This window comes from Penicillium crustosum (genome assembly GCF_028827405.1).
Source record: "Penicillium crustosum strain IBT 35664 chromosome Unknown utg000005l_segment0_segment0, whole genome shotgun sequence".
Classification (NCBI taxonomy): Eukaryota; Fungi; Ascomycota; class Eurotiomycetes; order Eurotiales; family Aspergillaceae; genus Penicillium; species Penicillium crustosum.
The window spans coordinates 173,299-198,309 of record NW_026623126.1 but is presented as its reverse complement, the minus strand read 5'-3'; the positions used below and the strand labels follow the sequence as shown (position 1 = coordinate 198,309).

The window sequence follows — 25,011 nt, the reverse complement described above, 5'->3', positions numbered from 1 at the left end:
TGTTTTCTTGCGGTGGGTAGTAAATCTAGAAAAGGTTGTTATTATATCTATTCAATTATTTACATTTTATTAACTCCGCTTAGTGTATATATATATACCTATCGTTACCTAACACTTCCATTCCCCATATAGGTGCTAGTTATCGCTTTATATAATTCGAACCACGGAGTATAGATAAAGAGATAGAACATTAGCGTAAAACAATCGTTAAGGGTATACCCTTACAAAAAAACCATACCTGTAATCAACAGTTGGTAGTGAGTGGCCATGAGTTGATCCGCAGGTTTCTGGAACCCTATTTCTTCCATCATGTAGGTAAAGATGTGCGAGGCTTCCACCAATCAGCTCGCATGGCTTAGTGGTAAAGCGCATGACTAGTAATCATGAGATCCTCGGTTCGACTCCGAGTGTGAGCATTTCTTTTTAAAAAATTATTATTTTTAATCAGTGCACCAGCCACTATCTAAGATGCAAAGCTTTTTTTTTCCGGACTTAAAATTACCTTCTACGGGATGAAAAAGAACGTACAAAAGATACGATAAGCCATAATAAGTAACTGATTATTTCTGCAAAGTACATATGTATACATAGAAAAGTATTTCTTTTGCACAGAGTATGATTTTTTTTTTTAACCGCCCTCGTATATATATTACATACATATAAAAAATACATATAAAAACCACGAACAAGACATCACAAGGCGGCGTAAGCGGCCGACTAGTTTTGTTTTTTTTTATACTTCGTACAAGGAAAGATTAGATTGCAAATTTTAAGTTTTTACCGCCTATACTTATACATAACCCTATATATGTAGCTGTAATAATAATGAGGGAAATATCTAGTTAAGTAAAAATATTACATATGCACTAAAAAGACGTCATGGGGTCGCCATATCCCAGCAATTCCTATGTCGGATAAGAAAACACAAAAAAATGCTCACACTCGGAGTCGAACCGAGGATCTCATGATTACTAGTCATGCGCTTTACCACTAAGCCATGCGAGCTTCTTATTGTAAGTCCGGCACTTCCTTGACTACAGAAGGCTATTTTTGAGAACTGCAGCCAAAAACAGGTCTCATGATAACAGTCATTAATATAGGCCATACCGACGTATTAAAATGGTAAACTCTGGCAATATATACAGTCCATGGACTGGCATAATATTTGGATTATTCTCCTCTACAACCACCGCTTCTGTATATCTATACCGCCTACCTAAAATGGGTGGACACCACCTATTAATCATAAGCTTTTCTTGACTCTCCCTGAGCTACCAATATAGACATGTCCGTGCGGGCCAAGCGTAAAAAAATTGTCCAATGACTGTATGAAGAAGCAGTTTCCTGAAAAGAAGGGGAAAAAAATTGCTCACACTCGGAGTCGAACCGAGGATCTCATGATTACTAGTCATGCGCTTTACCACTAAGCCATGCGAGCTTGTTATTGGAAGCCGGGCATTCTTTGACTACATAAAGCCATTGCAAGTTAACCGGAAATCGTCACCCAGCAACTCAAATATAAAGCTTACCTTCCTTCCTACATCTCATGAAACCGCTTTAAATACTCGCATAACGAAAGGCCGAGAAGTCATAGCAGGGTGATCTGGATATCATGTGCTCTCGTTAGCGTTTAGCGAGTGTCTGTAATTTTGTTGACTTTGGGCAATTGATACAATCACGTGCTTCTCTTTGGATTAGACCTCCCCTGATCTGTCGGGCTACTATATCCATGACTTTGTGATTGTGATGTATAAATTTCTAGTCTATACATGTACGTAGCAACCTTGTTTTCAATACCATGATAACGCCGCTTTTGTATCTCCTTGGAATTGATATCCTTGATTCCTCGGATACAATACCAGAAAACCCAACAGCTGTCACGTGATAACTAAATCAAACAACGACGTGGCTGTTGAGGTATAAAGTTGTAATTGTAACTTATAGTAATCTGAAAAATCAGGTAGGAGTGGGGCGTTTCTATCAATACCTTCCATGTTGTATATGTGTAATATTTGATGTTGTAATTATGCACTCCGTATGTCATTTCTGAACACAGCTGAAACTGTGCGGGTATACTGTAAATAGATATGTCTGGCATAGTAATGATACCTCAGCTGCAACAAAAAGCATCCAAGTAGCCTCTTTAGCTCAGTGGTAGAGCGCGTCACTCGTAGTAGAAATACGAACGTATGAAATGACGAGGTCATCGGTTCAATCCCGATAGGAGGCATTCTTCATTTTTTTGAACCTATATTTTTGGATTGTCATATGTATGTAATTATTGAAGTGAATCCAGGCATGTTGCAGGGGGCATGTAAGAAGGGCAAAAAGGGGCTGAATTTATGAAAACAATTTTTTCCATGAGAACTTTTGATAAGAGCAGTCGCCCTACGGCTGGGTATAGTTTCAGCAAATTCATTACTTCGTGGGGTGGGAGAGGGGGTTTGTCAAGCCAATTATTTCAAATATGTCATCGGTAGCATTGCGGTGTTTCTGTGTTATTCCCTTCTACCTACATATAATAAGATGTTCCGGTAGAAGGCCGGGTCTTCAACTCATGTAAGATGTAAATGCTGGATTAAAGGCCCCGATTTATGCAATATGAGACATGGTTGAAAAAGAAAATCTTGAATGGCTTTCTGTGCTATTGTAGCTGGTATCATTATGAAAATCGAATGCAACGCCCGCTTTAAAAACACTCAATCATCATCTTCATCGGGGTCGTAGAGATCAAGGTCCAGCATTGCCTTGGGCTTGGGTTTCGGTGCTGGCGCGGGGACATGCGCCCGCGGCATTCCAGCGGCTGATGATCCGGCTTGAACTGCAGCCTTCGCAGCCTCGCCCGCCTGCTTTGTGCTTTCCGCGGGTTCCACCGGTGCTGGGGGCTCTGCGGCCCCAAGACCCTCAGCTTCACGTAATAATCGTTCCACCTCCTTCTCGGGATCATCACCAGCAGAAAGCTGGATTTGACCCATCAATCCCATCCGTATCCGTTCCTCCATCGGGTAGGGCAGCATGTAGACCTGGCGCGTAACATTTGCGGACTCGTCCAGCCACTGCGTTGCATTTTTGGTGACAGATGCCACTGGCTCTGCGCCCCCCTCTGTTGGTTGTTCTCCGTTTGTTCCCGTCATCGTCACATCCTTGTCGGCGAGTGTATTTCCTTGTTCCTGCCGTTTCACAACGCCTGTTGCGGCATCGGCTGCTGCTTCGTGGTTGTATTTGCTGATGCGACGTGCGAAATCCAAGAGTAACTTGTAGTCAATCTCTTTGATTCCCCGTAGCAATGATTTCTTTCCTCCAAGGTCGTCATCGGAGTCAGACTCGAAATCGCTGTCGCTGTCGCCGTTGTCTCCACAAGCTGTGCGGATCTCTTTCTCGAAGCCTTCAATATCCCCCACGATTCCCTTGACTCGGTCCTCCAATTGTTGGGCCTCGTTCCGTAGTCGAAGAATCTTTGCGTGGTTTTCTTGGTGCTGTCGAAGGGTTTCAATGGCGGAGGTTAGCGTGTCGTCCGCATCGAGCAGGGCGACAGCTGCTGCGGGGGCCCCTGCAGCAGTGGGAGAGGTTGTGAGACTAGTCAGGAGAGCATTGAGTTTGGATTCGACATCAGTCAGGGCAGACTGGACAAGTGCGTTCATTGTTGGGTTGTGCTCTTGGGAAAACAGCTCGCACGCGCGTGGGGAAATGAACGGGCCGGGTTCCGATTACAGGTCACGTGGATACATATGAGATAAATGTAAATGAATGTAATAATTACATGGGTTTCTGATTTTTTTTTATATCTTTTTGAGATTATATCTGTTGCACTGCTGAATTCTGTCTTTTTTCTCACTGGTGGGGGGTGATAGAGCTCCCCCGGGTATATATAACGATCGCCCGGCCACTTGGAAACCCTCCGGATTTGCTCAACTTCCAACTTCTGTTTAAATGAAAAGTGACCGAGTCAAGTTTGTCTTCCGATCAAGTGGATTCGATTCCATATGTAACCATCCAGCCTCCTATTCCCCGCTATGGATATGGCCCAGGACTGATTCTCATACGACCTCTTTGTTACGCGAGATGTCAGCAACAAAATAAGACGCTTGATCCAAAACCTCTCAAAAAAAAAGGGCAGAGGAAAGTGGCACAGATTACCGTGAATAAGAAATCTGCCATTGGCATATCATCTCTACGAGAGCTTCTTCGAGAAGCTGAGCGAGGCTTAACAGGGAGGCTAGAGTGCGATACGAAGGAAAAGGTTGGAGTCTGCAAGGCGCACTAGTTCAAAGCATGGCTCTGATCACCGGAGTATTCTTCAACTCCATCCCCCAGCATCATGATTCCCGGCCACCCGGATTTCAAGATATCGACAGCAGGAGTAAGCCATACGCGGAGTGTCGGGTTTGTTAAAAAGCACATAGGTGGGCCATTCTTTGACCCGGAGTAGATCTGGGACGAGCATACCTATCATGAATTTGAAGCGCGCTCGGTGGAAACGACAATGGCGACGATGGTCCCAGAGTCCTATGTGAATCATGTGCCAAATCTAACAGGAGGTATTGGACGAGCCCATTTGAGTCACTTTTATCTCAATCACTTCATCTTCAATAACCCCGATGACACAGTTTTGGAGCTTATTAGTCGGACAGTTGGCACCGACCGTATTGTGGACGAGTTTATATTCGTCTTCACCGATGTGAAGCAGATGGACTGGATGTGGGCGTTGTGATTCCTGTGATTGAATCGAGTAATCAACCGATGACTTTCACCCCTAGGATCCCCGGAATCCATCCTACGGGAAAACACGTTCTCGTTCCATTTACATCTGTAGTCAACATCCGAGGAGATCGCTTGTTCCATGAACACATTGCATGGGACCAAGCAACAGTACTTATACAGCTGGGTCTGTTACCCGAATATCTGCCTTTTCCATATACACTGCCCGACGGACCTGTGCCAGTGCAGGGGAAACAATTCGAGTACCGTGTGCCAGCAGTGGGCGCCGAGAGCGCGGCGAAACTCCAGAATGAGCATGAAGTGCCTTCTAACCAGATGTTTGAGTATAAGATTCGTGAGGTGGATGATTGAGGAATTAATTGACTGTAACAGACTACTCCGTAAGTAAACAATCGTATATGACTTTCGGAATCCCCGGCTAACATTTGTGATGTTGCAGTCAGACTACCCCGCAGACTCGGCGCAGAGGCTGTGCTCGCCAACAATTTCCCATACTTTTGTAGCGGAGCTCACCCCGGATTTAGTGTAGCGCTGATGGGCTGGAATACGGATTCTGGGGAAACTGGTCTTTTATTGGTGTGCTATCACCGAGCCCGAAAGCGATGTCTTGCCTTGACATCATCGCGCGTTTGGGTCGCAAAAAGGAACTGACCGCTGACTTGGATTACCATGATTGGCAGGGGAGTCTACTATTTGGGTAGTATGTCGCTCGTTCTGCGTTAGATTCATCGGATACTCCACTCGGACCTATAGATAAAATATATACTTTGTAAGCTTACTATTATGTATTTATAACCTGGCCTGACTTTGGGGTTTTTGGCTAGTATTAATATAAGCCCAGAAGCTCTACTGGTTCTCTCTTCCCTGCGTTTTTATTCTGCTTTTCTGGGGTCAAGATGGTCAACTTGTTACTGCTAACGCTGGCCTCAGCGTGTCTGGCTTCTAAATTACCAGTTGTTGATCTGGGATATGAGCTACACCAAGCAATTTCATTCAATGTCTGTGGAGCCTTATTTGGTTTGATTTTCCTTGCTGACGTTTGAAATAGAGCTCCCATGGGCTCTATAATTTCAGCAATATCCGCTATGCAGCACCTCCAGTTGGCGACCTGCGATTCCAGGCACCGATACTTCCAAACCAAAACAGAGAACACATCCAGAATGGCTCTGTGGGTAGGATATGCCCACAGGCAGCCCCACTGTGGTCAAATACCCAACAAGCTTTCCTCTTGAGCTACTTCTATAACCAGTCCCTCTCCATATCCACAAACATCTCTTCCTATGGGTACAAGCCGGCGGAGCAAGACCCACGCACCACCGAGGACTGTCTATTCCTTGACGTCGTTGTCCCCCAAAAGATATTCGAACGCACCAAAGGTAAAGCTGCAGTATCCCGAAAGAACTTGGCCCCGGTGCTGGTGTGGATCTATGGCGGAGGGTACGTGGGTGGAGACAAGAGCAGCTCAGACCCAACTGGGTTGATCCAGCGAAGTAGGTTGGGAAATGATGATGGAATTGTCTACGTTGCCTTGAATTATCGAGTAAGTCGAACGACACTCCTAGCTCGGTCTCTATGAGAATACTAATTTCTCTAAAGTTGGGTGCATTTGGCTGGCTTGGTGGTGACAGTATCACAGCGAATGGCACTGCCAACGCAGCACTCCATGATCAACGGTTTGCTCTTGACTGGGTATATAAGAACATCCATCTTTTCGGTGGGGATGCAACTCGAGTCACAGTTATGGGAGAGTCTGCTGGAGCAGGATCAATCCTCCATCAGATCACCGCCTATGGAGGTACACGGGGTGCTGCACCCTTCCAACAAGCGATCTTACAGAGCCCAGGCTGGGTCCCAGTCATTGGCGAAGAGCAACAAGAAGACACACTGCAGCAGTTCTTAGGGATTCTCAATGTCAGCACGATTGAACAAGCCCGGAAATTGTCCTCCGACAAATTAATCGCGGCCAATGCGTACCAGATCGCGACCAAGTCTCAGTGGGGACAGTTCACCTACGGCCCCGTTGTGGACGGCAATTTTGTGCCTGCTCTGCCAGGACAACTTTTGCTTTCGGGCGATTTCGATCATAACCTGAACATCATGGTCGGCCATAACGCGAACGAAGGGTTGGTCTTCACTTCGCCGGACAGTGTCAATAGCACCGGTCTGGCAACTCAAATGAAGACCTTGTCACCGAATACTCCAACCAACGTGTCTGACTTTGTCTTGGATGTCCTCTATCCACCGGTCTATAACGGCTCCTATGGGTACACTGACTCGGTCGCGCGCACGGCGCTCGTCATCTCCGATCTTATCTTCCAGTGCAATACGGATTATATCAACCGCGCTTTCTACAATGAGACCTATGCATATGAGTTCAGTATTCCGCCCGCGCTGCATGGACAAGATGTCTCGTACACCTTTTACAACAATGGGAGTAGCCCTTCGCTCTCGGGGGTCGCTAATGTGACGGTGGCGTTGGCTATGCAGGACTATTTTACTAGCTTTGTCCAGCATGGGGCACCAAAATCCCACCTGGCCCCAGTCTTCAGAAAACATGGCCCGCATGCACAGCTCATGAACATTGGCAATCATACCATCCGGCCGACACAGGATCCGACCAATAACGCACGCTGTCGGTTCTGGCAGACTGCGCCCTATTATAAACCGACCTGAGCATGCATTGTCTTATAGAAATGAAGTACGGAGTACTCCGTGCATAGGATGTTTAATAAATAGCCAAGGTCAATTGGTGAAAGTCCAGGGGTAGGGTTGGAAATGATTAAGATAATTAATTAGGGATTGGCAAAATATCCTTATACCAACTCCGCATGTAGAAACCTTATGTGCTGGATTGAGGCCGATTGGACTATGAACGAAGCAATGGAGTCAAATGATCGATTCTGAGGCACGAAACTTGAACAAAATTGCCGACCTAATTATCCAACCTTGGAACGTTGTGTAGCTCGTATTATTTGATCCGTGCCGGCACCGGACATTTTGATTGGGAGAAAGCGCCATTGCACAATCGAATGGGACTAAGGTGTAGGAGCCACGGAGTAGAGCTCTACACTTCAAGGATCCTTCAAATAATCACCAGGTTAACAGAGGGTTTATTCCGCAGAGCTCTTTTATTTAAGACACCTCCAATCCTTATCACATTTGGCCAACGCTAATATCGATCTATGGCCCTAGAGGGCATGCGCGCGCCCCCGGGGCCATTAGAATATATTAGATTGACCCACCGAAAAAGTCGGGTTGGCCAGGAGTGCTCTTTTTACACTAGAACAAAGCCCGTTAGTGAGTTCATGCCACTTGGATCATACATATACATATGAGGGGATTGGTTAATATCGCGACGGCTAAATAATCTAGTTAGGTACGGAGTAGAATGGGATCCTTCCAAGGTTTAATATCATCACTGTGGTAATATACCTTTGTCTACGTTACATATCGGCAAGTCCGGTTGAAAATGAAACAGAAAAAAGAAAGAAAGAACAAAATCCATTTGAGACATTTCCCGTGAAATTCCTTGTGATTTAGGAATAATTGAAACTGCAGAGTCAAAGATACTAAGAATAGCCCCCCTATGCCCCCCAATGCCCAAGACAGCCACTAAAAAACGAGTGAAACATCAATTGTGGGGAGCCAAAGCCAACGCTAAGCTTTTTCTGCCTTTTCTCGTCTCAAAGTCTATTTCCAGGCAACGATGATTCCTTCGATTCCCTTGGTTATTATTTGTTATTATTTGTTATAGGTCTTATATAGTATGTTTTACGGAGTATGTTGTACTCCGTACAAACGGTTATATTAAAGATAGGTAGCCCCCAGGGCTGGAGCTTAAATCTACCTAAACTCTCTTTTTATCTCTTCTCTTCTCTCCCTTATTCACTCACTCTCTTTGTCTCCTTCATTTCTAGTCCACTTCTTTCCTTCATATCCCAAATCTCCCAATATGCAGCTGCTGTGGGCAATCCTCATAGGAAGTGCCCTCGCTTCCTCCATCCCGGATTCTCATCAACTCCGACTTCCTTTCGTTCCTCCACCTGACAACCTCGAGAATGGCGTCAGATCAAGACTCGTGAGTCCTATTATTCCATTATCAATTTCATCGCAAGTATACTAATATAACACAGTCTATTGATTTGTCCATTCAGAATGGAAGCCTATACGCCAATGACCACCAACTGTATCCTCCATCAGCGATAATGCAACTCAATGCGCCCCTCTACGACGGCCTAGACCAAATTGATCCCAGTGATAACACTGCGGAAGTATCCTACACGCTCGAGACTCAACCACTCCCCACAAACGAAATAGGGTCTATGGCGGATATGATCCGCGTGCGAATCGAGTTATTCGATCTGCAGGGCAACCTGGTGTCACCGGACGCAGTAGCCATCGACCTTCTCGCCTACCAAAATGGAAAGTACGGCATGACCCGCATCCGTGTCGAACCAGCTCGCGGCAGCGATCAGGATGATAATACCCACCAGAAGAGCCAGTCGTGGGTGGTGAACTACTGGAGAACACAATTCGGTTCCATTTTCGAGAAGCCGAGGACCAAGTCTAGGACCACGACGCAAACCCACGATTCGGCCTCAGTTACGGAATCTTCCACCCAGAATGGTGCTACCAAGGTCATCACCAGTGAAACCGCAACCGAATCGGGATCTCAAACTCGTTTCTTTTCGTTCTGGGCTACTCCGGCTCACCTCCACCACCACGCTGAACACCGTCGGCCTCACCACAAGCACCACCCCAAGCACTCCTTTATGCACATGATCCGTCCCATCATTCTTCCTGCTTTGCTGGGTACTGTTGCTGGGCTGTTGGCCTGTTTGGTTGGATTCTTCTTTGGAAGCCTGTTGATGTCCTTGGCGGTGCGCTTTGGATGGCAAAAGGTACTAGGCCACAAATCACGGATTATCTCAGTGGAAGAAGGCATAGTTTCTGAGAAGGCCCTCATGATGCCGCATGTTTACACGACAGAAGTTTCCGAGTCGAATGTATGACTTGGTCTGGACGACATAGGTGGCATCTGATTTTCGGCTTCTTTTACGGCGTTTTCTTGCTTTAACATACCCTCATACCACAGTTTATTTTTACTTCTTTCTTTCTGTTATCCATCTCTCTTGTTACTGATCTGTATCTATGACTCTTTTATATGCCTGGAAATGAGCATCTGAAATTACCAAATGTCACGCTCTCCTGATACACATTTGGACAAACTTTTCACAATAACAAGGCCGGCTGGCCCAATGGCAAGGCGCTTGACTACGAATCAAGAGATTGCAGGTTCGATCCCTGCGTCGGTCAACAACTTTTTGCTTCTGGTTTGCCAGATGAAAATTTTTTTTTCGGATCCACTGGACCCAGAGCCAGGTTCGGCACGACGTTGAGTGTTACGGATGTTAGGCATCCGCATTAATAGGTTTCACATTGCCACCTACGCATCCAGTCTCAAGGGCTGGATAATAAGCCTCGATTTATGTACTTCCCGAGGTCCATTTCACAAAGAGTGGTGTTGAGGTTGAGGTGTTTGATTTTGCCTTTTGCCAAGTACGGAGTACATTCCAAAAGAATTGGACTTTAGGCCCACCTTTCCAATTTTCATGACTTGGGGTATAAAATAATATGTCTACTCCGTATAGAGTACAGCATACATTGAAATTTATATGCTATCTAGGGAACCGGCAATGAGGAATCATAAGCCATCAATACTTGCGACTAAACCACATTTTCTCTCCGTTCAAAGCGGGCTCCAGATCCATGCCCATGGCCGTGGTAATTCCATTGGAACCCACTATGAATTCCGTGGCGTAGTAATCGGAGAGAGATCCAATATTCTTGGGCTGGTAGTAATGCGCCGCAAAGAACTCCCCGCTGACATGGGCGAGAGTGATAAGGGAAGGCACAGCACGGTCTAGTAGATCTGCAACCAAACACCCATTTCCGACGGATAGAGTGATGGAACCGTACGCAGCACTCTCGTATTTTCCCGCATACTGGTCTAGCGGCAGAGAATGGGGAATAACAGGATCAGGCAGAGACGGATAAAGACGTTTGATGGCTTCTTCCATACACTCGGACTTGGCTCCGATCTTCCTATTTTCTGCTTCTGTTGCCTGGCCCCCGGAGCACGGGATCCCCGACCCACCGAAAATCTGATCCAGAAGGTGCATGTAGATCTTCACCTGGGCATTTCGAGAATCGGTCGTGTTCCCCATCATAGCAAAGCCGAAGCCCTTGCTTGGTAGGAAGCCTACCATGATGCCGAATCCGGGCCAACTTCCGCTGTGCCAGTAGAACGGCTCGCCGCGGTAACTATCCACAAACCATCCCAGGGCATAGAGATGACATGGAGCCGGAGGTGGTCCGACGAGCTCATCCCAATTCGTGATTATCGTGCGTGGCTTTAAGAGTTCTGCCCGGCCCTGTGGAGAGATGGGACCCTTTTGGTAGATCATTGCGCGTAGCCACTTGGTGTACTCGAACACACTGCTCACCATCGCACCGGCGCCAGTCACAGCGACATCATTGATGTATGGTTCTGCGATGTAGGTGTTTGTGTCTGGGTCCCAGGTGTAGCCTTGCACGAGTCGAGGACGAAGGGATGGGTCCCGCGCGACATCCGTCACAGAGAAATAGGTATCGTCCATCCCCAATGGACCCCAAATGCGTTTCTTGAGAGTCTCGCCGAGAGTTCTGCCTTCGATTTGTTCCAATGCATGAGATATCACCATATACATGTTGTTGTTGTAAGAGAAGGTACTGCGGGGAGCATAGGCTATAGGAAGATGTCGCAAATTTCGAACTGCTTCGCGGAGGGATCTCTGAGGATGCGCTAAATTTAAACAAGTGTTGTGAGTTGATAGCCCTGAGCGGTGCGATAGAGCATCTTCTATGGTAGTATGCATTGTGCTGTAATCGTTCTCTAGCACAAAATCATCTCTTAGTATGGAGGCAATTGGTGTGTCCCAGCGAAGGGGGGATTCGGTATCTTTGCTATCGTCGATGGCGAGAGACATGGCCGCTGCGGTGAATGCTTTGGTGGTGCTACAAGTCGAGAAAAGAGAATCGGTAGTCATCTTGCGATCCGGAAACTCGGCGAATCCATACGCCTAAAATATGGTTTAGTGATCTGTAATAAACAACTTACTCATGGATGTTTCCATACTTTTGACCAGGTGCTGGAGCCATGAACCACGACAATGGATAGTCCCGGGACTTTCCATTTGTCCATTTGCTGCTGTACCAAGGCATCGAGCCCCGAGGTCAATGGGGAGTTTGAACTTCTGAGAACCATGGCAAATCGAACTGGGTTTGCAGTGCGATAATTGGAAGTATCTTGTCCTGGATGTTTGAATGCTGAGGTTGAAGGGTTTGAAGCGGGGAAATTCCAGATAAGCACCCTGGTCCAGGCAGTAGCGTTAACTGGTTGAACTCGATGTCATGTCAATATCATTAGTACGTGTTATAATTTACCAGTTGGCTCTATAGAAAAGGACAGATTATCCTTGTTAACATGGTATACTCGCAGAACCTCAGCCTTGACGGGAGTGGAGTCCGGGGTAGCTCAGCCACGAGGGCATAGGAAGCCAGGGATAGCGATTAAAATTTGCCAAGGGAGCAAAGGGTGAGCTTATGCAGGTTCCCAGGTAAACTGTCCAGTAGCGTTGATGTCTATACGAATAGGAGCTTCAATTGTTGCAGGCTCAGACGGGAACGTGCTGGTAAGTATCCGTGAACAGAGTCTCCGTATAGCTGCATTTACTATGTACAGAGTACTCTGTACAGATGTACATATGCTGAACTTTCTTGGCATGTAAGCCTAGACTATATCAAAATGTCAACCAGACGTGCAATTAATGAAAAAAAAAAAAAAAAAAACTACAAAGTAGGACTGGTACTTGCCATCTCACGATTTCACGTGACGCCGTCAAGCCCAGTATAAGGGACTTTGCAGTCAAATCATATGTAGGGTGCACCTCCAGCATTTAATATTATTGTGCTCCGTACGGGTATGGAAGTAGGGAGCAATCTATCGCCACAATCAATTTGATTTTTCGTAATACTATGTGCACTATCTGTATGTGGAGTACGCACGGAGTAGTGTATCTCGCGTCCAATGTGGATGTTTGATTTCGATCTGCGAAAGATTTGAATAGTTTGAAAGAGAAAAAGGGAAAAAAAGACAAAACAAGAACCAAAAAAAGAGAAGATACGAAGATTATTTCAATTCTAATAATTGTTCTGTATCTCAAATCTACCAATCCCTTCCTTTCTGGGTGGAAAGGGGTATCCCTTGACGATACTTGAAACAAGTCTTGAATCAACATACTGTACTCCGTACTCTGTACGGAGTCGATAACCTGTAAATGGAATATTCTGTACGGGGTACTGAGTATCTACGAAGTAGATAATAATATAATAATACTAAAAGGGCTCACGGGGAATAGCTCATACTCCGAGATAATTGGAGTCATGATGAAGTGTGGCTGTGTGTTCAGCCACAAACCTCAATCAAACTGAGTTTTCAATTTTCAATAGTGCGATCGGATTGTTTCCGACTATTCGACCCTTCAGATTCGTCCCGGTCTGACCCCCGATTTGGATCTGCCGATCTCCACCTGTTTGGACCTCCAGAGAGGTACCACTCCAAGGTACGGTACAATGGAGTTCAAATCGGTGAAAACCGAGGGGGTAAAAGGTAGGAAAAACCTTACCTGATGAACCATTGTCAACCTTGGTTAACCCCAGGGCCCCCCTTAATGTAGCCAACGGACAACTCCGTTGGTAAAATGGGGACTCCAATAATGGAAAAACATGGGAAAAAAGAAAAGTCAAAAAATCTGAAATCCAATTCACAGATGGGGCCCCCTGGCGATTGGTGAACCTATAAGATCGACATGGAGAAGGGGTGCGAGCTATCTCCGGGCCGATCTTCCCCCATTTCAGAGAGCAGATCCAGGATTTGGATATTGTGATGACTTCATATGGGTCAGGCAATTGATTCTTTCTCGCTCTCATCGCCACGTTGGGTAGCATAACAATCCCAACTGGCTCTGCGGACCCTGCGGGCCCTGAGAGGCAATCCACACCTGCGTTGGTGATTGGACTTTACCCTTCGCTTCATCCACTTTTTGCCTCTTTGGTTCACTATGGACACTTCGATTTGTAGTCTGGGGCAGGTGGCTGGTGAGCTTTGATGCAGAGTTTGTTTTTGTTTTCTCAGGGCTCTCTTTATAAAACGAATCCCCAGCTCCAGATTTCTTTTGGTTTCCACTCTATCATAAAATTCCTCCTTCTTCCAACACTCACCTCAAGATTACTCAATTTCTCTTCCCTAATCTCCAATCATGAAGTCTTTCTCCCCCGTTGCCCTGGCCTTGATGGCCGCCTTTGGCATGGTCGCCGCTGAGGACCCTTCTGCCTCTGAGTGTGCTGTGAGTTCAATTTCCCCTGATCACAGATTGAGTTAATATGGTCAATGCTAATTCCACCATGTCTATAGTCCATGTGTCTCTCCAACATGAGCAAGCAGGCTGCCGACTTGGGTTGCAGCGCTGGTGACCTCGCCTGCCTGTGCAAGAGCGATAACTACAAGTACGGTATCCGTGACTGCACCAAGGAGGCTTGCCCCAGCGACGATGCCGAGAAGGTTCTCGCTATGGCCATCGCCAAGTGCCCTGGTATGTAACTGCTACTAAAATCATTTTATAATACTTGATCTGGTATACTAACATTCTATCTCAGGCGGTGTTGCTGGCTCTGACGCCAGCTCCAGCTCTTCCGGCTCTGGCTCTAGCTCCACCTCCGGCTCCGACTCCAGCTCTACCTCTGGCTCTGGTGACTCCACTGCCACTGGCACCGATGCCAGCGCAACTGGTACTGGCGCAGCTGGCTCCAAGACTGCCACCGGCTCCGATGCTAGCGCCACTGGCACTGATGCCTCTGGCTCCAAGACTGCCACCGGCTCTGACGCCAACGCTACTGGCACTGGCGCCTCTGGCTCCGGTGTTAGCGGCACTGCTACCGCCACTGGCTCCGTTACCACCGTCACCGTAAGACACACTCCAGCTTCTTCCTGAAATTCACGCTGACCATATCTCTAGAGCACTGATGCCTCCGGCTCCATGGTGACCAGGACCAGCACTGGCGCCTCTTCCACCTCCACTGGCTCCGGCAGCGGCTCTGACTCCGAGTCTGGCTCCGACTCCAGCTCCACCACCTCCGGCTCCGGCTCCGGTTCCGACAGCTCTGCCTCTAGCTCTGCCGGCGCTGCTTCTTCCACCACCAGCGATGGTGCTGCTGCCCCCATGGCCACTGTTGGCAGTGGTGCTATGGGTGTCCTCGGCATGCTCGCTATCCTCGCTCTGTAAATTTCTCATGCGAAGGCGTAGAGTCCACTCTATCATGTACTCCATGTTAATTTATGGGTTATGATTCTCGTGTCGCCGTCTGGCTTGTACAGGTACACTATGGAACGGGTTCATGATGGGTACAATTATGATTTGTCTTCTCTTTGCTCTGAGGAGCTGTTAATTTAATGTCAACCGAGCTTAATGAATGAAATCTATATTATGGCATCTATCTTATACTCTCAGGGGGCTGGTACTCGATACCAACCACTGAAGGGTTCAATAGTAAATCTAACCCTGTTGTGATAACTAAATAATCTTGAGTTGGGTGTGGGGTAATTTTTATAGCTATAGCTCTGATTACATAGATGTATAATACTCCGTACTAATATTTTATTATGGTTAGCCCCTGCCCGCAGAGAAAAAGCATGTGGATTTCCATGTGATTGCGACCGGTGTAGGTCGTACCCATATTTGCCAAGTACTTACCCATATGCAACGAACTACATATGTACTCTGTAGGCACTTTATATCTGTCCTGCGTCTGCACATTTTAGGCAGGGCTATAGAGAGGTCTAGCAACAGAACCTAGTCCTAACACGGCCATCCTTTATTCCGCGGGGGAAACATGGAGTGGTTGAGCTCTCCCGTTCACCCGGACTGACACACTAGGAGGTCACCAATGTTATAAGAAGAGCATGCCTAATTCAATATTTGTGCGGAGTATAATTTAGGAAAATCCTCAAATCATCTCAAAAGTCTTTATTAATATCTAGTACTATAGTACTATCGACTTCCCTTTCTGCGTGGGATCTACGGGAAGTCCGTTTTTCCGCTACCGAGCCGAGGCACATCTTTGTCCGGGGAAGACCAGTCGGCTTCGGTCTGTCGGTGTCTCCATCATTGCGAGATCTTCGGTCATATTTTTCTTATTGGACTATTAATTACTTTTACACCTTACTCTTGGCTACTCTCCTATCTTCTGCTCCTCCTTCTCCTCCTTCTTCTCCTCCTCCTTCTTCTCCTGCTTTTTCTCATCCCCCATCTCCATCCCTGTCTCTTCCCCGCTCCGATTTGCCCACAATGTCCACCTCTACCTCCCCCACCACGCAGCAGCTGAAAGAAGAGATCAAGGTTGTTGAGACCAAGGCTGTCAACCAGACAATTGTACAGCTGCGTTCTCTCGCAGCTGGTGCCGCTGGTGGTCTATGCGCTGTGGTTGTCGGACACCCGTTTGATCTGGTGAAGGTGCGCCTGCAGACGGCCGAGAAGGGCATTTACTCAGGTGCCATGGATGTGGTCAGGAGGACAGTTGCCCGTGAAGGATTGGCTCGAGTATGATTATCACAAGCACATTGAATATTTTGCGACAGGACTGACAATGGTTTTGTAGGGATTGTATGCCGGTGTCTCCGCGCCGCTTGTTGGAGTTACTCCCATGTGTAAGTTCTCTAGCATCAGCTATAATGATTCTCACATGAGCAATTGGTCGAGTTATGAGCTAACCAGTCCTCTCTCACAGTTGCCGTCAGCTTTTGGGTATGTCCTTTTTTTTCAACTTTTGGAGCCAAGAGCTAGCTGCGAGTGCCCAATTGGAAACGATACTAACAATACTAGGGTTACGACGTGGGCAAGACTCTCGTGAATAAGTTCTCCACCGTCCCCATCAAGAACGACACCCCGCAGTACTCTATTGCCCAGATCTCTTCTGCGGGTTTCTTCTCCGCCATCCCCATGACCCTGATCACGGCACCCTTCGAGCGTGTTAAGGTCCTCCTCCAGATCCAGGGCCAGAAAACTCTGGCCCCGGGTGAGAAGCCCAAGTACTCCGGTGGTATGGATGTCGTGCGCCAGCTGTACAAGGAAGGCGGTGTTCGCAGCGTGTTCCGTGGTAGCGCTATGACGTTGGCGCGTGATGGTCCCGGCTCGGCCGCTTACTTCGCGGCCTACGAGTACATCAAGCGCTCCTTGACTCCCAAGGATGCCGAAGGCAATGTAACGGGCGAGCTCTCCCTATCCGCCGTTGTGTGTGCTGGTGGTGCTGCCGGTATCGCCATGTGGATTCCGGTCTTCCCCATTGACACTGTCAAGTCTCGCTTGCAGAGTGCATCGGGCAAGCCTACCATAGGTGGCGTTGTCCGCTCGGTTTACGCTAGCGGCGGTTTCAAGGCCTTCTTCCCTGGATTCGGTCCAGCTCTTGCTCGTGCAGTGCCTGCCAATGCCGCCACTTTCCTCGGCGTTGAACTGGCACACAAGGGCATGAAGAAGCTCTTTGACTAAATTTGATGAGAATGCTTGTGTGTACATACCATGATTGATCTCTTTTTGCAGCGTTTTGTGTTCCATCCACGGATGGTTATCTGCGACCATGATTTGACTTTGATTGGTTCGCATCTTTTCGATCACTTGCATGTATTGTGTCATTTTAGATCTTTGGTTGATGCCCGATATTCTATAGAAGACTTTCTTTGTGTGTGATTGCTGGGATTTGGCATGTCACATTAGATCTAGAATGAAGCAAATTTTTATCAGCCAACATGATTCGTAGGAATTAGGAATTTTATCAATGGGATATAGGCAGCATCCACACTTTTCCAGGGATAATTGAGGCTCAACAGGTTTTCTTTTGACTTTTTTTCGACTCCATACTTGCGCTATATCCGAATAGGCTTAGGGGGAGGAGGGGGAGTATCAGGATTGGCTGAACTAGCCTCGCCTATAAGAGCTCTTTATAGCCTGGACTTAGCGTTAATATGCCGGGCCATGATCGTGGGGGCGATGTCTGTGTCGGAGGAATTGGATGCCGATGATCTAAGGGGGTTCTATATTTAGATCATCTGTGATTTTGTAAACTTTGGAAAAGTACGGAGTACGGAGTAAATAATCAATATATGGCCATCCCAATAGAAAAAGAAAGTGTTCAAGTTCCAACTTACAAACTGAAGGTTGATCAAAGGGTACACGACAGGTACCTAAAATTGTAGGTGGAGCACCAGCAAACTCTAAGTACTGTCAGAGTATCCGCTGACTCCGGCGCTAGTGGTCTGTTGCCTGCTTTTGTATCAGATAAAAGCCCCCATCTTCCCCTCTACCTCGTCTTTCTTCCAAGATTTCCATCTCATTTTCCATCGAATATATATATCCACATATATTCACCATCGGTGTCGGCTTCATTATGTCCGTCACTAATGTCTTGATGCGTCGGGGCACCGAGCTCGCTGTCACTCATATGCAGTCGCGTAAGCCTGAGCACAAGGAGCCTAATGGAGGCTTGGTGGCTCTGTTTGCTATCACTGCTATCTTGATTGGTCTTGCTTTCTGGGCTGTAAGTAATACAATTTACCAGATATAATCTTTGTGGAACTAACACCCGACAGGTTGAGTATACCTACGGAATGATGATCTCCACTCTGGCCGCAGTCGAAGATACCAACCCCGATATCTACGTGCGCATTACTCCCAATCCCGATACCACCAAACCAACCGATGCGGAAGATGCCGAGCTGATTGGCACTACTCCTCCCAAGCCCATCACCAGCAAGTTGCGCACTACTGTGAAGCACCTACGCTCCCGTGCTGGCTTCTGGTCTCGCTTCCGTGGAATGGGAATGTTCATGGCCTACACCGCGGCCCGTGGCTTCCTGTCATCTTTCGTCCCCGTTTCTACCACTTCATATATGGGCCAGTTTATCGTTCAGTCTGCCCTGAGTGTTCTCCTGGCCACTTGGCAGATGGCCTGGGTGCACATTGTCATCTCTGAGCCCTCCCCAAAGCGCTTCTACCAGCGCATCCCCAGCTATAAGACTTGGATTAAGATTGCCCCGGCTGCTGCTCTCCAGGATGTCCTCACCGCTGCTGCTTTCTTCATCCCCATGGCCATTGCCAATTTTGCTGGTTGGCTCGATGTTTCCGGTGACCAGGAGGTCGCCCCTATTGTGGCCATCTACCGTTTCATGGGTGTCAGTGTGATTCCTGCTCTTCTGGCATTCTTGATCTCCATGCCTGCCCGTGTCATCTTTGTCCGTGTGGCTGCCTCCATGCTTCCCGAGGAGGATGAGACTATTGTGCCCTTTGATCGTTCTTTCGGGGGTAAAGTCAGCCCTGCGATTACCGGTGGTAGCGGCAAGATCGGTCTCATGGATGCATGGACTACCTTTGACTGGGCTGCTCGTGTCCGCTTCGCCAAGGTTATTGGTAAGACATTTGCCATGGAGGTGGCGCTAGGTATCTTCGCCACTCTCGTCCTTGGTGGTCAGGCCTTTTGGATTGTCAAGACTGCCAAGCCCGTTGACTCTGATACTCCTGGAATGCAAATAAGTTGGGAGTAAAAAAACAACAACCATTTGAGATCCGATGAATCTTATGTGGTGGATTGTGAGGAATGTTAGGATATGTGTGTGTTTGTGTAATTGATGCCTTTGCTATATCTATATTACTGGGAGAGATTGGAATGTTTGCCCCATACGATAGTCTTTCAACGCCCTAATGAACTATGAGATCCAAACATCATGACATTCCCAAGGTCCTCTAATCAGTGTACAACCCTTGGAAGTCCGCGGGTATAGTAGTTGATTATGTGCTCACGATGTATACCGCCTCCCTATCTAAGCCCTTTAAACCCCGCTTTAGCCTTACCGCCTTCATTTCTTTTTGCGCCCCTCACCTTCTCCTCACCTTCTCCTCTTTGTCCTCCTCTTGACATTGAAATCTGCTCCGGATATCGACTGAATCTCACCTCTCCGTCTTTCTGATTTCTCTTCCCCGACTATCAGCATGGCGACTTCTCCCGCCGGGCGCATGCTGTCCCGCCAACTGCAGCAGATGCAGTCCGATAAGGACATTCCCGGCATTAGTTGCGGCTTGGTTGATAACAACGTTTTTGAATGGGAAGTTATGCTCATGATATCGGATGATGTGAAGCTGTATGGTGGTAGGTCATCGTTTTGCTATACCTGAATTTTAGCTCGGATTCCTGGGCTGGTGCTGTGGCAAACACAACCTCGCTTGGGGATATATGGCATCCTGCCACAAGTGTGTTGAAGAGACACTGACAAGTGCTTGCATAGGTGGTTTCTTCCGGGCTCGTCTCTCTTTCCCAACAGAATATCCTCACCGGCCACCAAAGATGAAGTTTGAATCTCCTATCTTCCATCCAAATAGTATGTGGTTCCAGTTGAATTATTTCTCACAGACAATTGGCTCACAAGTTACTGCGTTTTGATAGTTTATGAGAATGGTGACGTCTGCATTTCCATTCTGCACCCACCCGAGGAGGACAAGTACGGCTATGAATCGGCCGCGGAACGTTGGTCTCCCGTGCAAACCCCCCGAGACGATCCTACTCTCCGTCATTTCCATGCTTTCCAGCCCCAACGATGAGAGCCCGGCAAATGTGGAGGCTGCTCGACTATGGCGTGAGGACCCTGCGGAGTTTAAGAAGCGCGTCCGTCGGTGTGTCCGCCTCACGTTGGACGACTAGGACACGATTTAATTATTCACGGCAATTTAAGATGGCGGGTTATGATCTGATTTAACATGGGGTTGCCGGGGTTCTTTTTCTTTCTTTTCTTGTTCAATGTACCGCGGCGAGCGGTGGTTCTCTTCCTTATTGCATAGAGTGAGCAATGCTTTGCCATGCTCTCCATCCCAGGTTCCTTTGCGGTGCATTTGCGATTTTCATGAGGGCTGGAGTTTCATCCTGATATCTTTGTTTCGCCGGGTTGGGATTAAATCTATTTTCGAAGAAACTTCAGAATATTTAACGTAAATCCAGCACAAATGTAGAGTGATGTTGATTTTTAGCTATCCATTCATTACGCTCTGATTAAGCCGAATTTATTCCACCGTCGGCAAAATGTTGGAAAGACAGAATTTTAAAAAGAACGCCAAGATGACCGCCAATATGACACACAAAACCAAGAGAAAAGAATGCGATTATGTACGGTTTTTGGGCGCGAAGCGCAGTGACGGGAGGAAGATTCCGGGATGGAAGATGGTCATGGCCAGACAGGCCAGAGCAATCATCCTAATGACACGTCAGATATGATTTCCCAGAGCTTTGAAATGAACCAAGAGACCACTTACATTCCATCCAAGACAAGGAACTCATTCTCCTTCTGCATCAGCGGGTTACCCCAGCCACCAGCCATCTCCGGGATACTAGATATCGTGATCAGTAAAGTGCCTTGTGTGGACTCGGAACATTGGCTCTTACCGATAGATGCACCGAATCAAGACTGTGAGGTAGGCAAAGGCCTCGGCGCCTACAATGAACGGCATCCACTTTGGTGCAATTGGTGAAACATCGAGGTTCTTCTCACCCGAGAAGCCATCACCATGCTTGAAGACCCTCCAGAAGAAGATGACGGCAAAGAATCCACATACAACCATCGTTCCAACCTGGAAGGCGATACCGGCGATGATAATGTTGTCGCCTGCTTTGAGCATTGCAAAGTCGTCATTGCCAGCCGCCGCAGCGACACCACCTCCTGCAGCCTGCAAAATGAGAGATCCAATATCGCATCCAATGAAGATCCAGGTGAAAAGACGCGGCTTCAAGATTGAGTGTTCGGGTCCCAAGCTCAGAATGATATGCTTCAATGTTAGGTAGACACCCGCCGCGACGAAGGTCGGCGCCAGCACCAGACACACGATCTGAAGCTTGAATGCAGGTCCAGACCATGGGTTATCATGCATGAGAACCCGCCCAATGTATCCAGCCATTTCCATAAATGTGCCAATGAGGAGAGCTATTAAGAATGTCCATGTTCGGTAATAGATGCCGAGTCCTGTTTGGCATATTCCGAGTAGAGCAAAGAATACTGTGAAGAAGATGTTTCCGCCGAAACTGGGGTAATAACCGTATGTCGTGAGTTCAACAGGGCATAGTGGGCCTACTTCGGAGCAAGTCGCATAGCTTGCCATGTTTGGGTGAAATATGTGTAGTCAAAGGAAAGAGAGATGGAGGAGAGGAAGGAGAATGAAGAGAGAGGGAGCCGAGTGAGAGGTGTAAGTTCTAGGAGTGAGATGATAAGACCCAAAGAAAAGAAAACAGGGTCTAGAGTAATCTCACACCTCTCAAGCCTTGAACTGAGAAGTTGATATCAAATCACATAATTACAACCACCACAGCAAGTGGAGTCCTAAATTGGATTAACCACCTAGGATGAAACCGCCCCCAAATGTATTGCTATTGGTGTTTATGGTGCCCGTTTTCGTTCTCGTTCTCGTTCTCGCTGTCCCCACGTCGCTTACATCGGATCCACTTCTTTTCTACTTAGTAGGAGTATATACGCTTGGATCCTGTCGGAGAATTGCTGTTTTTGATCCGACATCTCTTTGGAGATCTCTTTCCCTCCCCTTTCTTTTTTCTTTCTAGAATCTATAAAACCTAGATAATGTCGATCAGGACCAAGTTCATAGTTTCAAATTCTCTCTAGGGCTCTATGGACACATGTGAATCGTGATCATACTAAGGCTGATGCCTAAGTGTGTATATTGGCTGATGGGGGGAAGGAAGGGGGCGAAGCAACGGAATATCAAATGAGAATGATCCGACAAATAAATAGGCAGAAACTGTACAAAGACAAACTGATAGTACTTCGGATAGACGTGAATAGTGGTTTTATAGTTGCAGTCCACGTGACACCTTCATATTATCTTCTTCTCTCCCGCGCTTGGACTCGTCCGCATCTTGAAAGAGTCCGAGCAAAACCGGTTACATGGGCCCTCAGGTACCGAGGTTTCCGAGATGCCTCCTCGCCGAGCGCATACAAAATCTCGCCAAGGATGCGACCAGTGCAAGAGACGTCGCGTCAAGGTTAGTGACGGAAGTTCAAGACGGCCCCATAGTTTGCGCTTCGGGCTCCATTAAATAACGCGACTAACGGCAGCAGTGTGACGAAAAGGGGCCACCGTGCTCCAATTGTATCTCGCGGGAACTCTCATGCACATATTTAAGGGCGCCACCTCGGCCCGATTCACGAAAAAGCGAGACCCCGGCCTCGTTGGCTACTATAGATCCAACTCCCCTGCGGCCGAGGATCCCTAGCCTAGCGGCTTCCTTCTCTCCAACCATTTCAGGGGTGCGAGATCTAGAGCTTATGCATAAGTTTTCCACCGAAACCTTTATGAGTCTTTGCTCTTCCAACTCGGAGCATTATGTCTGGCAAATTGCCATTCCTCGCCTGGCCCTTCAGTATGATTTTCTAATGAATGGTATTTTGGCCTTGGGCGCTCTTCATATTGCCGCAACGATTGAGCCACCGGAATCGCTGGTGTACATTGACACCGCCTTGCAATATCACAATCTCACGTTTGCACCATATCGAGCAGCTGTTGACAGTATCAATCCACTGAACTGCGAGGCTGCGCTGGCACAGTCCATTATCACCACCGTTATCGGCATTGCTCTTCCAAGAGTCACCGCTGCCCGCGGAGAAAATTCAAGCATAACGGAGAATATTGTCGTGGTATTTGAACTCTTGCAAGGTGTGAGAAAGATCCATCATATTGGTGCATCTTGGATCAAATTAGAGCTATTTTCCCGTCGAAAAAACCCTTGGGATCCTGGATCAGCCAGTCTAGATAGCGACACGGGGGCTGCCCTCGAGCGACTCGGTACTTTGAATGACGAGACCCTCGCCAGTATTGATCCAGTTCAGCACCAGGTCAACAAAGATGCTATTCTCTACTTGCGGCACTTCTCAACCCGAGTGGCCAATTCTGTTGACCCCGCCAACGTCCTGGCTTGGCTCGCTATGCTTGATAAGGAATTCGTGGATAATGTGCGACGCCGACAGCCCTTAGCATTGTTGATCCTCATGCACTGGGCTGTGTTGCTTGGGGAGCTTGATGGCCAACATTGGTGGGCTCGAGACTCGGGCCGGGCATTGATCTCCGAGTTATTGGATGTGTTGCATCCCGAAGATATGGAATGGGCTAACGCTTTGGCTTGGCCCCAAAAAAAGATGGGACTCTGATGAAACGTTCAAAATTAGATCGTCAACGACCAATCTGGAGCCTAAATAGCCGGTATCCGCGCAGAAAGGATTCCCCGAGGGATCAGATTATGCCTTCAACAACCCACTATGTATTGCCCTAATTCTTGTACAATGCAGTGCACAGCCCGAATCCACCATTCATATGGTGAAAATGTCAAAAAAGAAGAAAACAAGGAGAAAGAAGGTAACTTCGAAGAAGCCATGCCCATGTATCACTACCAGTCCTATTACTGTGTACTAGTCAGTTTGTATTGTACATGACATATAATTTTAATCGATTGTTGAATCACGGCGTATTTAACTTGTATAGTCTATAGACTCATCAGCAATTCAATCCCGTTGAACACTACACATCTTCAGCCCTGGCCCTGGTTGGAGCACTAAAAGTTAACTTTTTAGATGGAATGCATACTACAGAACAATTTGTCTTTAAATGTTATTTACGAAGGCCAGCGCATTAATTGCAGCTCTAAATTCAAGAGATACGCATTCAAGTGACGTGTCTCTCAGACTAGTTATCATTTCACGAAGGTCCAAACAAGGGTACACAGGTTTGTTAATGGTTTCCACTAGGACTCTATGGTATCAATAGGGTTTCTAGTTTCAATTCAAATAGGAGCTGGGGCACCCCTTCAGGCAGTGTTTCTGACCAAATGTCTTGCTGCACTGGCAAAACCTCAAGCTGACTTTTCGCAGCTTCGGTCCGAGACAAAGTTTTGGGCTGGGATGCACGTCGTCTTGGCTTTTGTACAGTTCTTCGCTTACTCGGCTCAAGCCTCTATGCTGGGAAAATATACAGAGAGGCATATGCGTCGTCCCGGTGGCCTGTCCTTTTGGGCTCTACTCGACAAAGACATGTCTTTGTAGAATCATTCGATTCCGCGTCATGGCTTAGCTTGACGCCCATCTTCATCAAGTATATCAAAAAC

At 47.4% G+C, this 25,011-nt stretch overlaps 11 protein-coding genes across 11 annotated transcripts; 8 read left to right on the top strand and 3 right to left on the bottom strand.

Annotated features, from left to right (window-relative positions):
* Positions 1–2,699: 2,699 nt before the first annotated feature.
* Positions 2,700–3,641, bottom strand: N7487_010765 (uncharacterized protein; the record flags this gene model as incomplete). The annotated part of the gene is made up of 1 exon (XM_056878495.1): positions 2,700–3,641. The coding sequence occupies one exon, from the start codon at positions 3,639–3,641 to the stop codon at positions 2,700–2,702; it is 942 nt and encodes a 313-aa protein (XP_056723814.1).
* Positions 3,642–4,272: 631 nt separating this feature from the next.
* Positions 4,273–5,070, top strand: N7487_010764 (uncharacterized protein; the record flags this gene model as incomplete). Its single annotated transcript, XM_056878494.1, has 3 exons — positions 4,273–4,383; positions 4,430–4,698; positions 4,758–5,070. 3 exons carry the CDS (start codon positions 4,273–4,275, stop codon positions 5,068–5,070), a joined length of 693 nt encoding a protein of 230 aa, XP_056723813.1.
* A 545-nt stretch (positions 5,071–5,615) lies between these two features.
* Positions 5,616–7,392, top strand: N7487_010763 (uncharacterized protein; the record flags this gene model as incomplete). The annotated part of the gene is made up of 3 exons (XM_056878493.1): positions 5,616–5,717; positions 5,768–6,259; positions 6,316–7,392. The coding sequence occupies 3 exons, from the start codon at positions 5,616–5,618 to the stop codon at positions 7,390–7,392; spliced, it is 1,671 nt and encodes a 556-aa protein (XP_056723812.1).
* Positions 7,393–8,671: 1,279 nt separating this feature from the next.
* N7487_010762 (uncharacterized protein) lies at positions 8,672–9,731 on the top strand (the record flags this gene model as incomplete). Its single annotated transcript, XM_056878492.1, has 2 exons — positions 8,672–8,797; positions 8,853–9,731. 2 exons carry the CDS (start codon positions 8,672–8,674, stop codon positions 9,729–9,731), a joined length of 1,005 nt encoding a protein of 334 aa, XP_056723811.1.
* Positions 9,732–10,433: 702 nt separating this feature from the next.
* Positions 10,434–12,025, bottom strand: N7487_010761 (uncharacterized protein; the record flags this gene model as incomplete). The annotated part of the gene is made up of 2 exons (XM_056878491.1): positions 10,434–11,840; positions 11,897–12,025. The coding sequence occupies 2 exons, from the start codon at positions 12,023–12,025 to the stop codon at positions 10,434–10,436; spliced, it is 1,536 nt and encodes a 511-aa protein (XP_056723810.1).
* A 2,053-nt stretch (positions 12,026–14,078) lies between these two features.
* Positions 14,079–15,101, top strand: N7487_010760 (CFEM domain-containing protein; the record flags this gene model as incomplete). Its single annotated transcript, XM_056878490.1, has 4 exons — positions 14,079–14,165; positions 14,234–14,411; positions 14,476–14,783; positions 14,835–15,101. The coding sequence occupies 4 exons, from the start codon at positions 14,079–14,081 to the stop codon at positions 15,099–15,101; spliced, it is 840 nt and encodes a 279-aa protein (XP_056723809.1).
* A 1,062-nt stretch (positions 15,102–16,163) lies between these two features.
* Positions 16,164–17,360, top strand: N7487_010759 (carnitine:acyl carnitine antiporter; the record flags this gene model as incomplete). Its single annotated transcript, XM_056878489.1, has 4 exons — positions 16,164–16,415; positions 16,474–16,522; positions 16,603–16,619; positions 16,698–17,360. 4 exons carry the CDS (start codon positions 16,164–16,166, stop codon positions 17,358–17,360), a joined length of 981 nt encoding a protein of 326 aa, XP_056723808.1.
* Positions 17,361–18,255: 895 nt separating this feature from the next.
* Positions 18,256–19,408, top strand: N7487_010758 (uncharacterized protein; the record flags this gene model as incomplete). Its single annotated transcript, XM_056878488.1, has 2 exons — positions 18,256–18,405; positions 18,458–19,408. 2 exons carry the CDS (start codon positions 18,256–18,258, stop codon positions 19,406–19,408), a joined length of 1,101 nt encoding a protein of 366 aa, XP_056723807.1.
* Positions 19,409–19,853: 445 nt separating this feature from the next.
* N7487_010757 (putative ubiquitin conjugating enzyme) lies at positions 19,854–20,459 on the top strand (the record flags this gene model as incomplete). The annotated part of the gene is made up of 3 exons (XM_056878487.1): positions 19,854–20,010; positions 20,147–20,239; positions 20,305–20,459. The coding sequence occupies 3 exons, from the start codon at positions 19,854–19,856 to the stop codon at positions 20,457–20,459; spliced, it is 405 nt and encodes a 134-aa protein (XP_056723806.1).
* A 555-nt stretch (positions 20,460–21,014) lies between these two features.
* Positions 21,015–22,004, bottom strand: N7487_010756 (RTA1 domain-containing protein; the record flags this gene model as incomplete). The annotated part of the gene is made up of 3 exons (XM_056878486.1): positions 21,015–21,105; positions 21,165–21,239; positions 21,295–22,004. 3 exons carry the CDS (start codon positions 22,002–22,004, stop codon positions 21,015–21,017), a joined length of 876 nt encoding a protein of 291 aa, XP_056723805.1.
* An 826-nt stretch (positions 22,005–22,830) lies between these two features.
* N7487_010755 (Zn(II)2Cys6 transcription factor domain-containing protein) lies at positions 22,831–24,061 on the top strand (the record flags this gene model as incomplete). The annotated part of the gene is made up of 2 exons (XM_056878485.1): positions 22,831–22,899; positions 22,976–24,061. 2 exons carry the CDS (start codon positions 22,831–22,833, stop codon positions 24,059–24,061), a joined length of 1,155 nt encoding a protein of 384 aa, XP_056723804.1.
* Between the last annotated feature and the right edge of the window lie 950 nt (positions 24,062–25,011).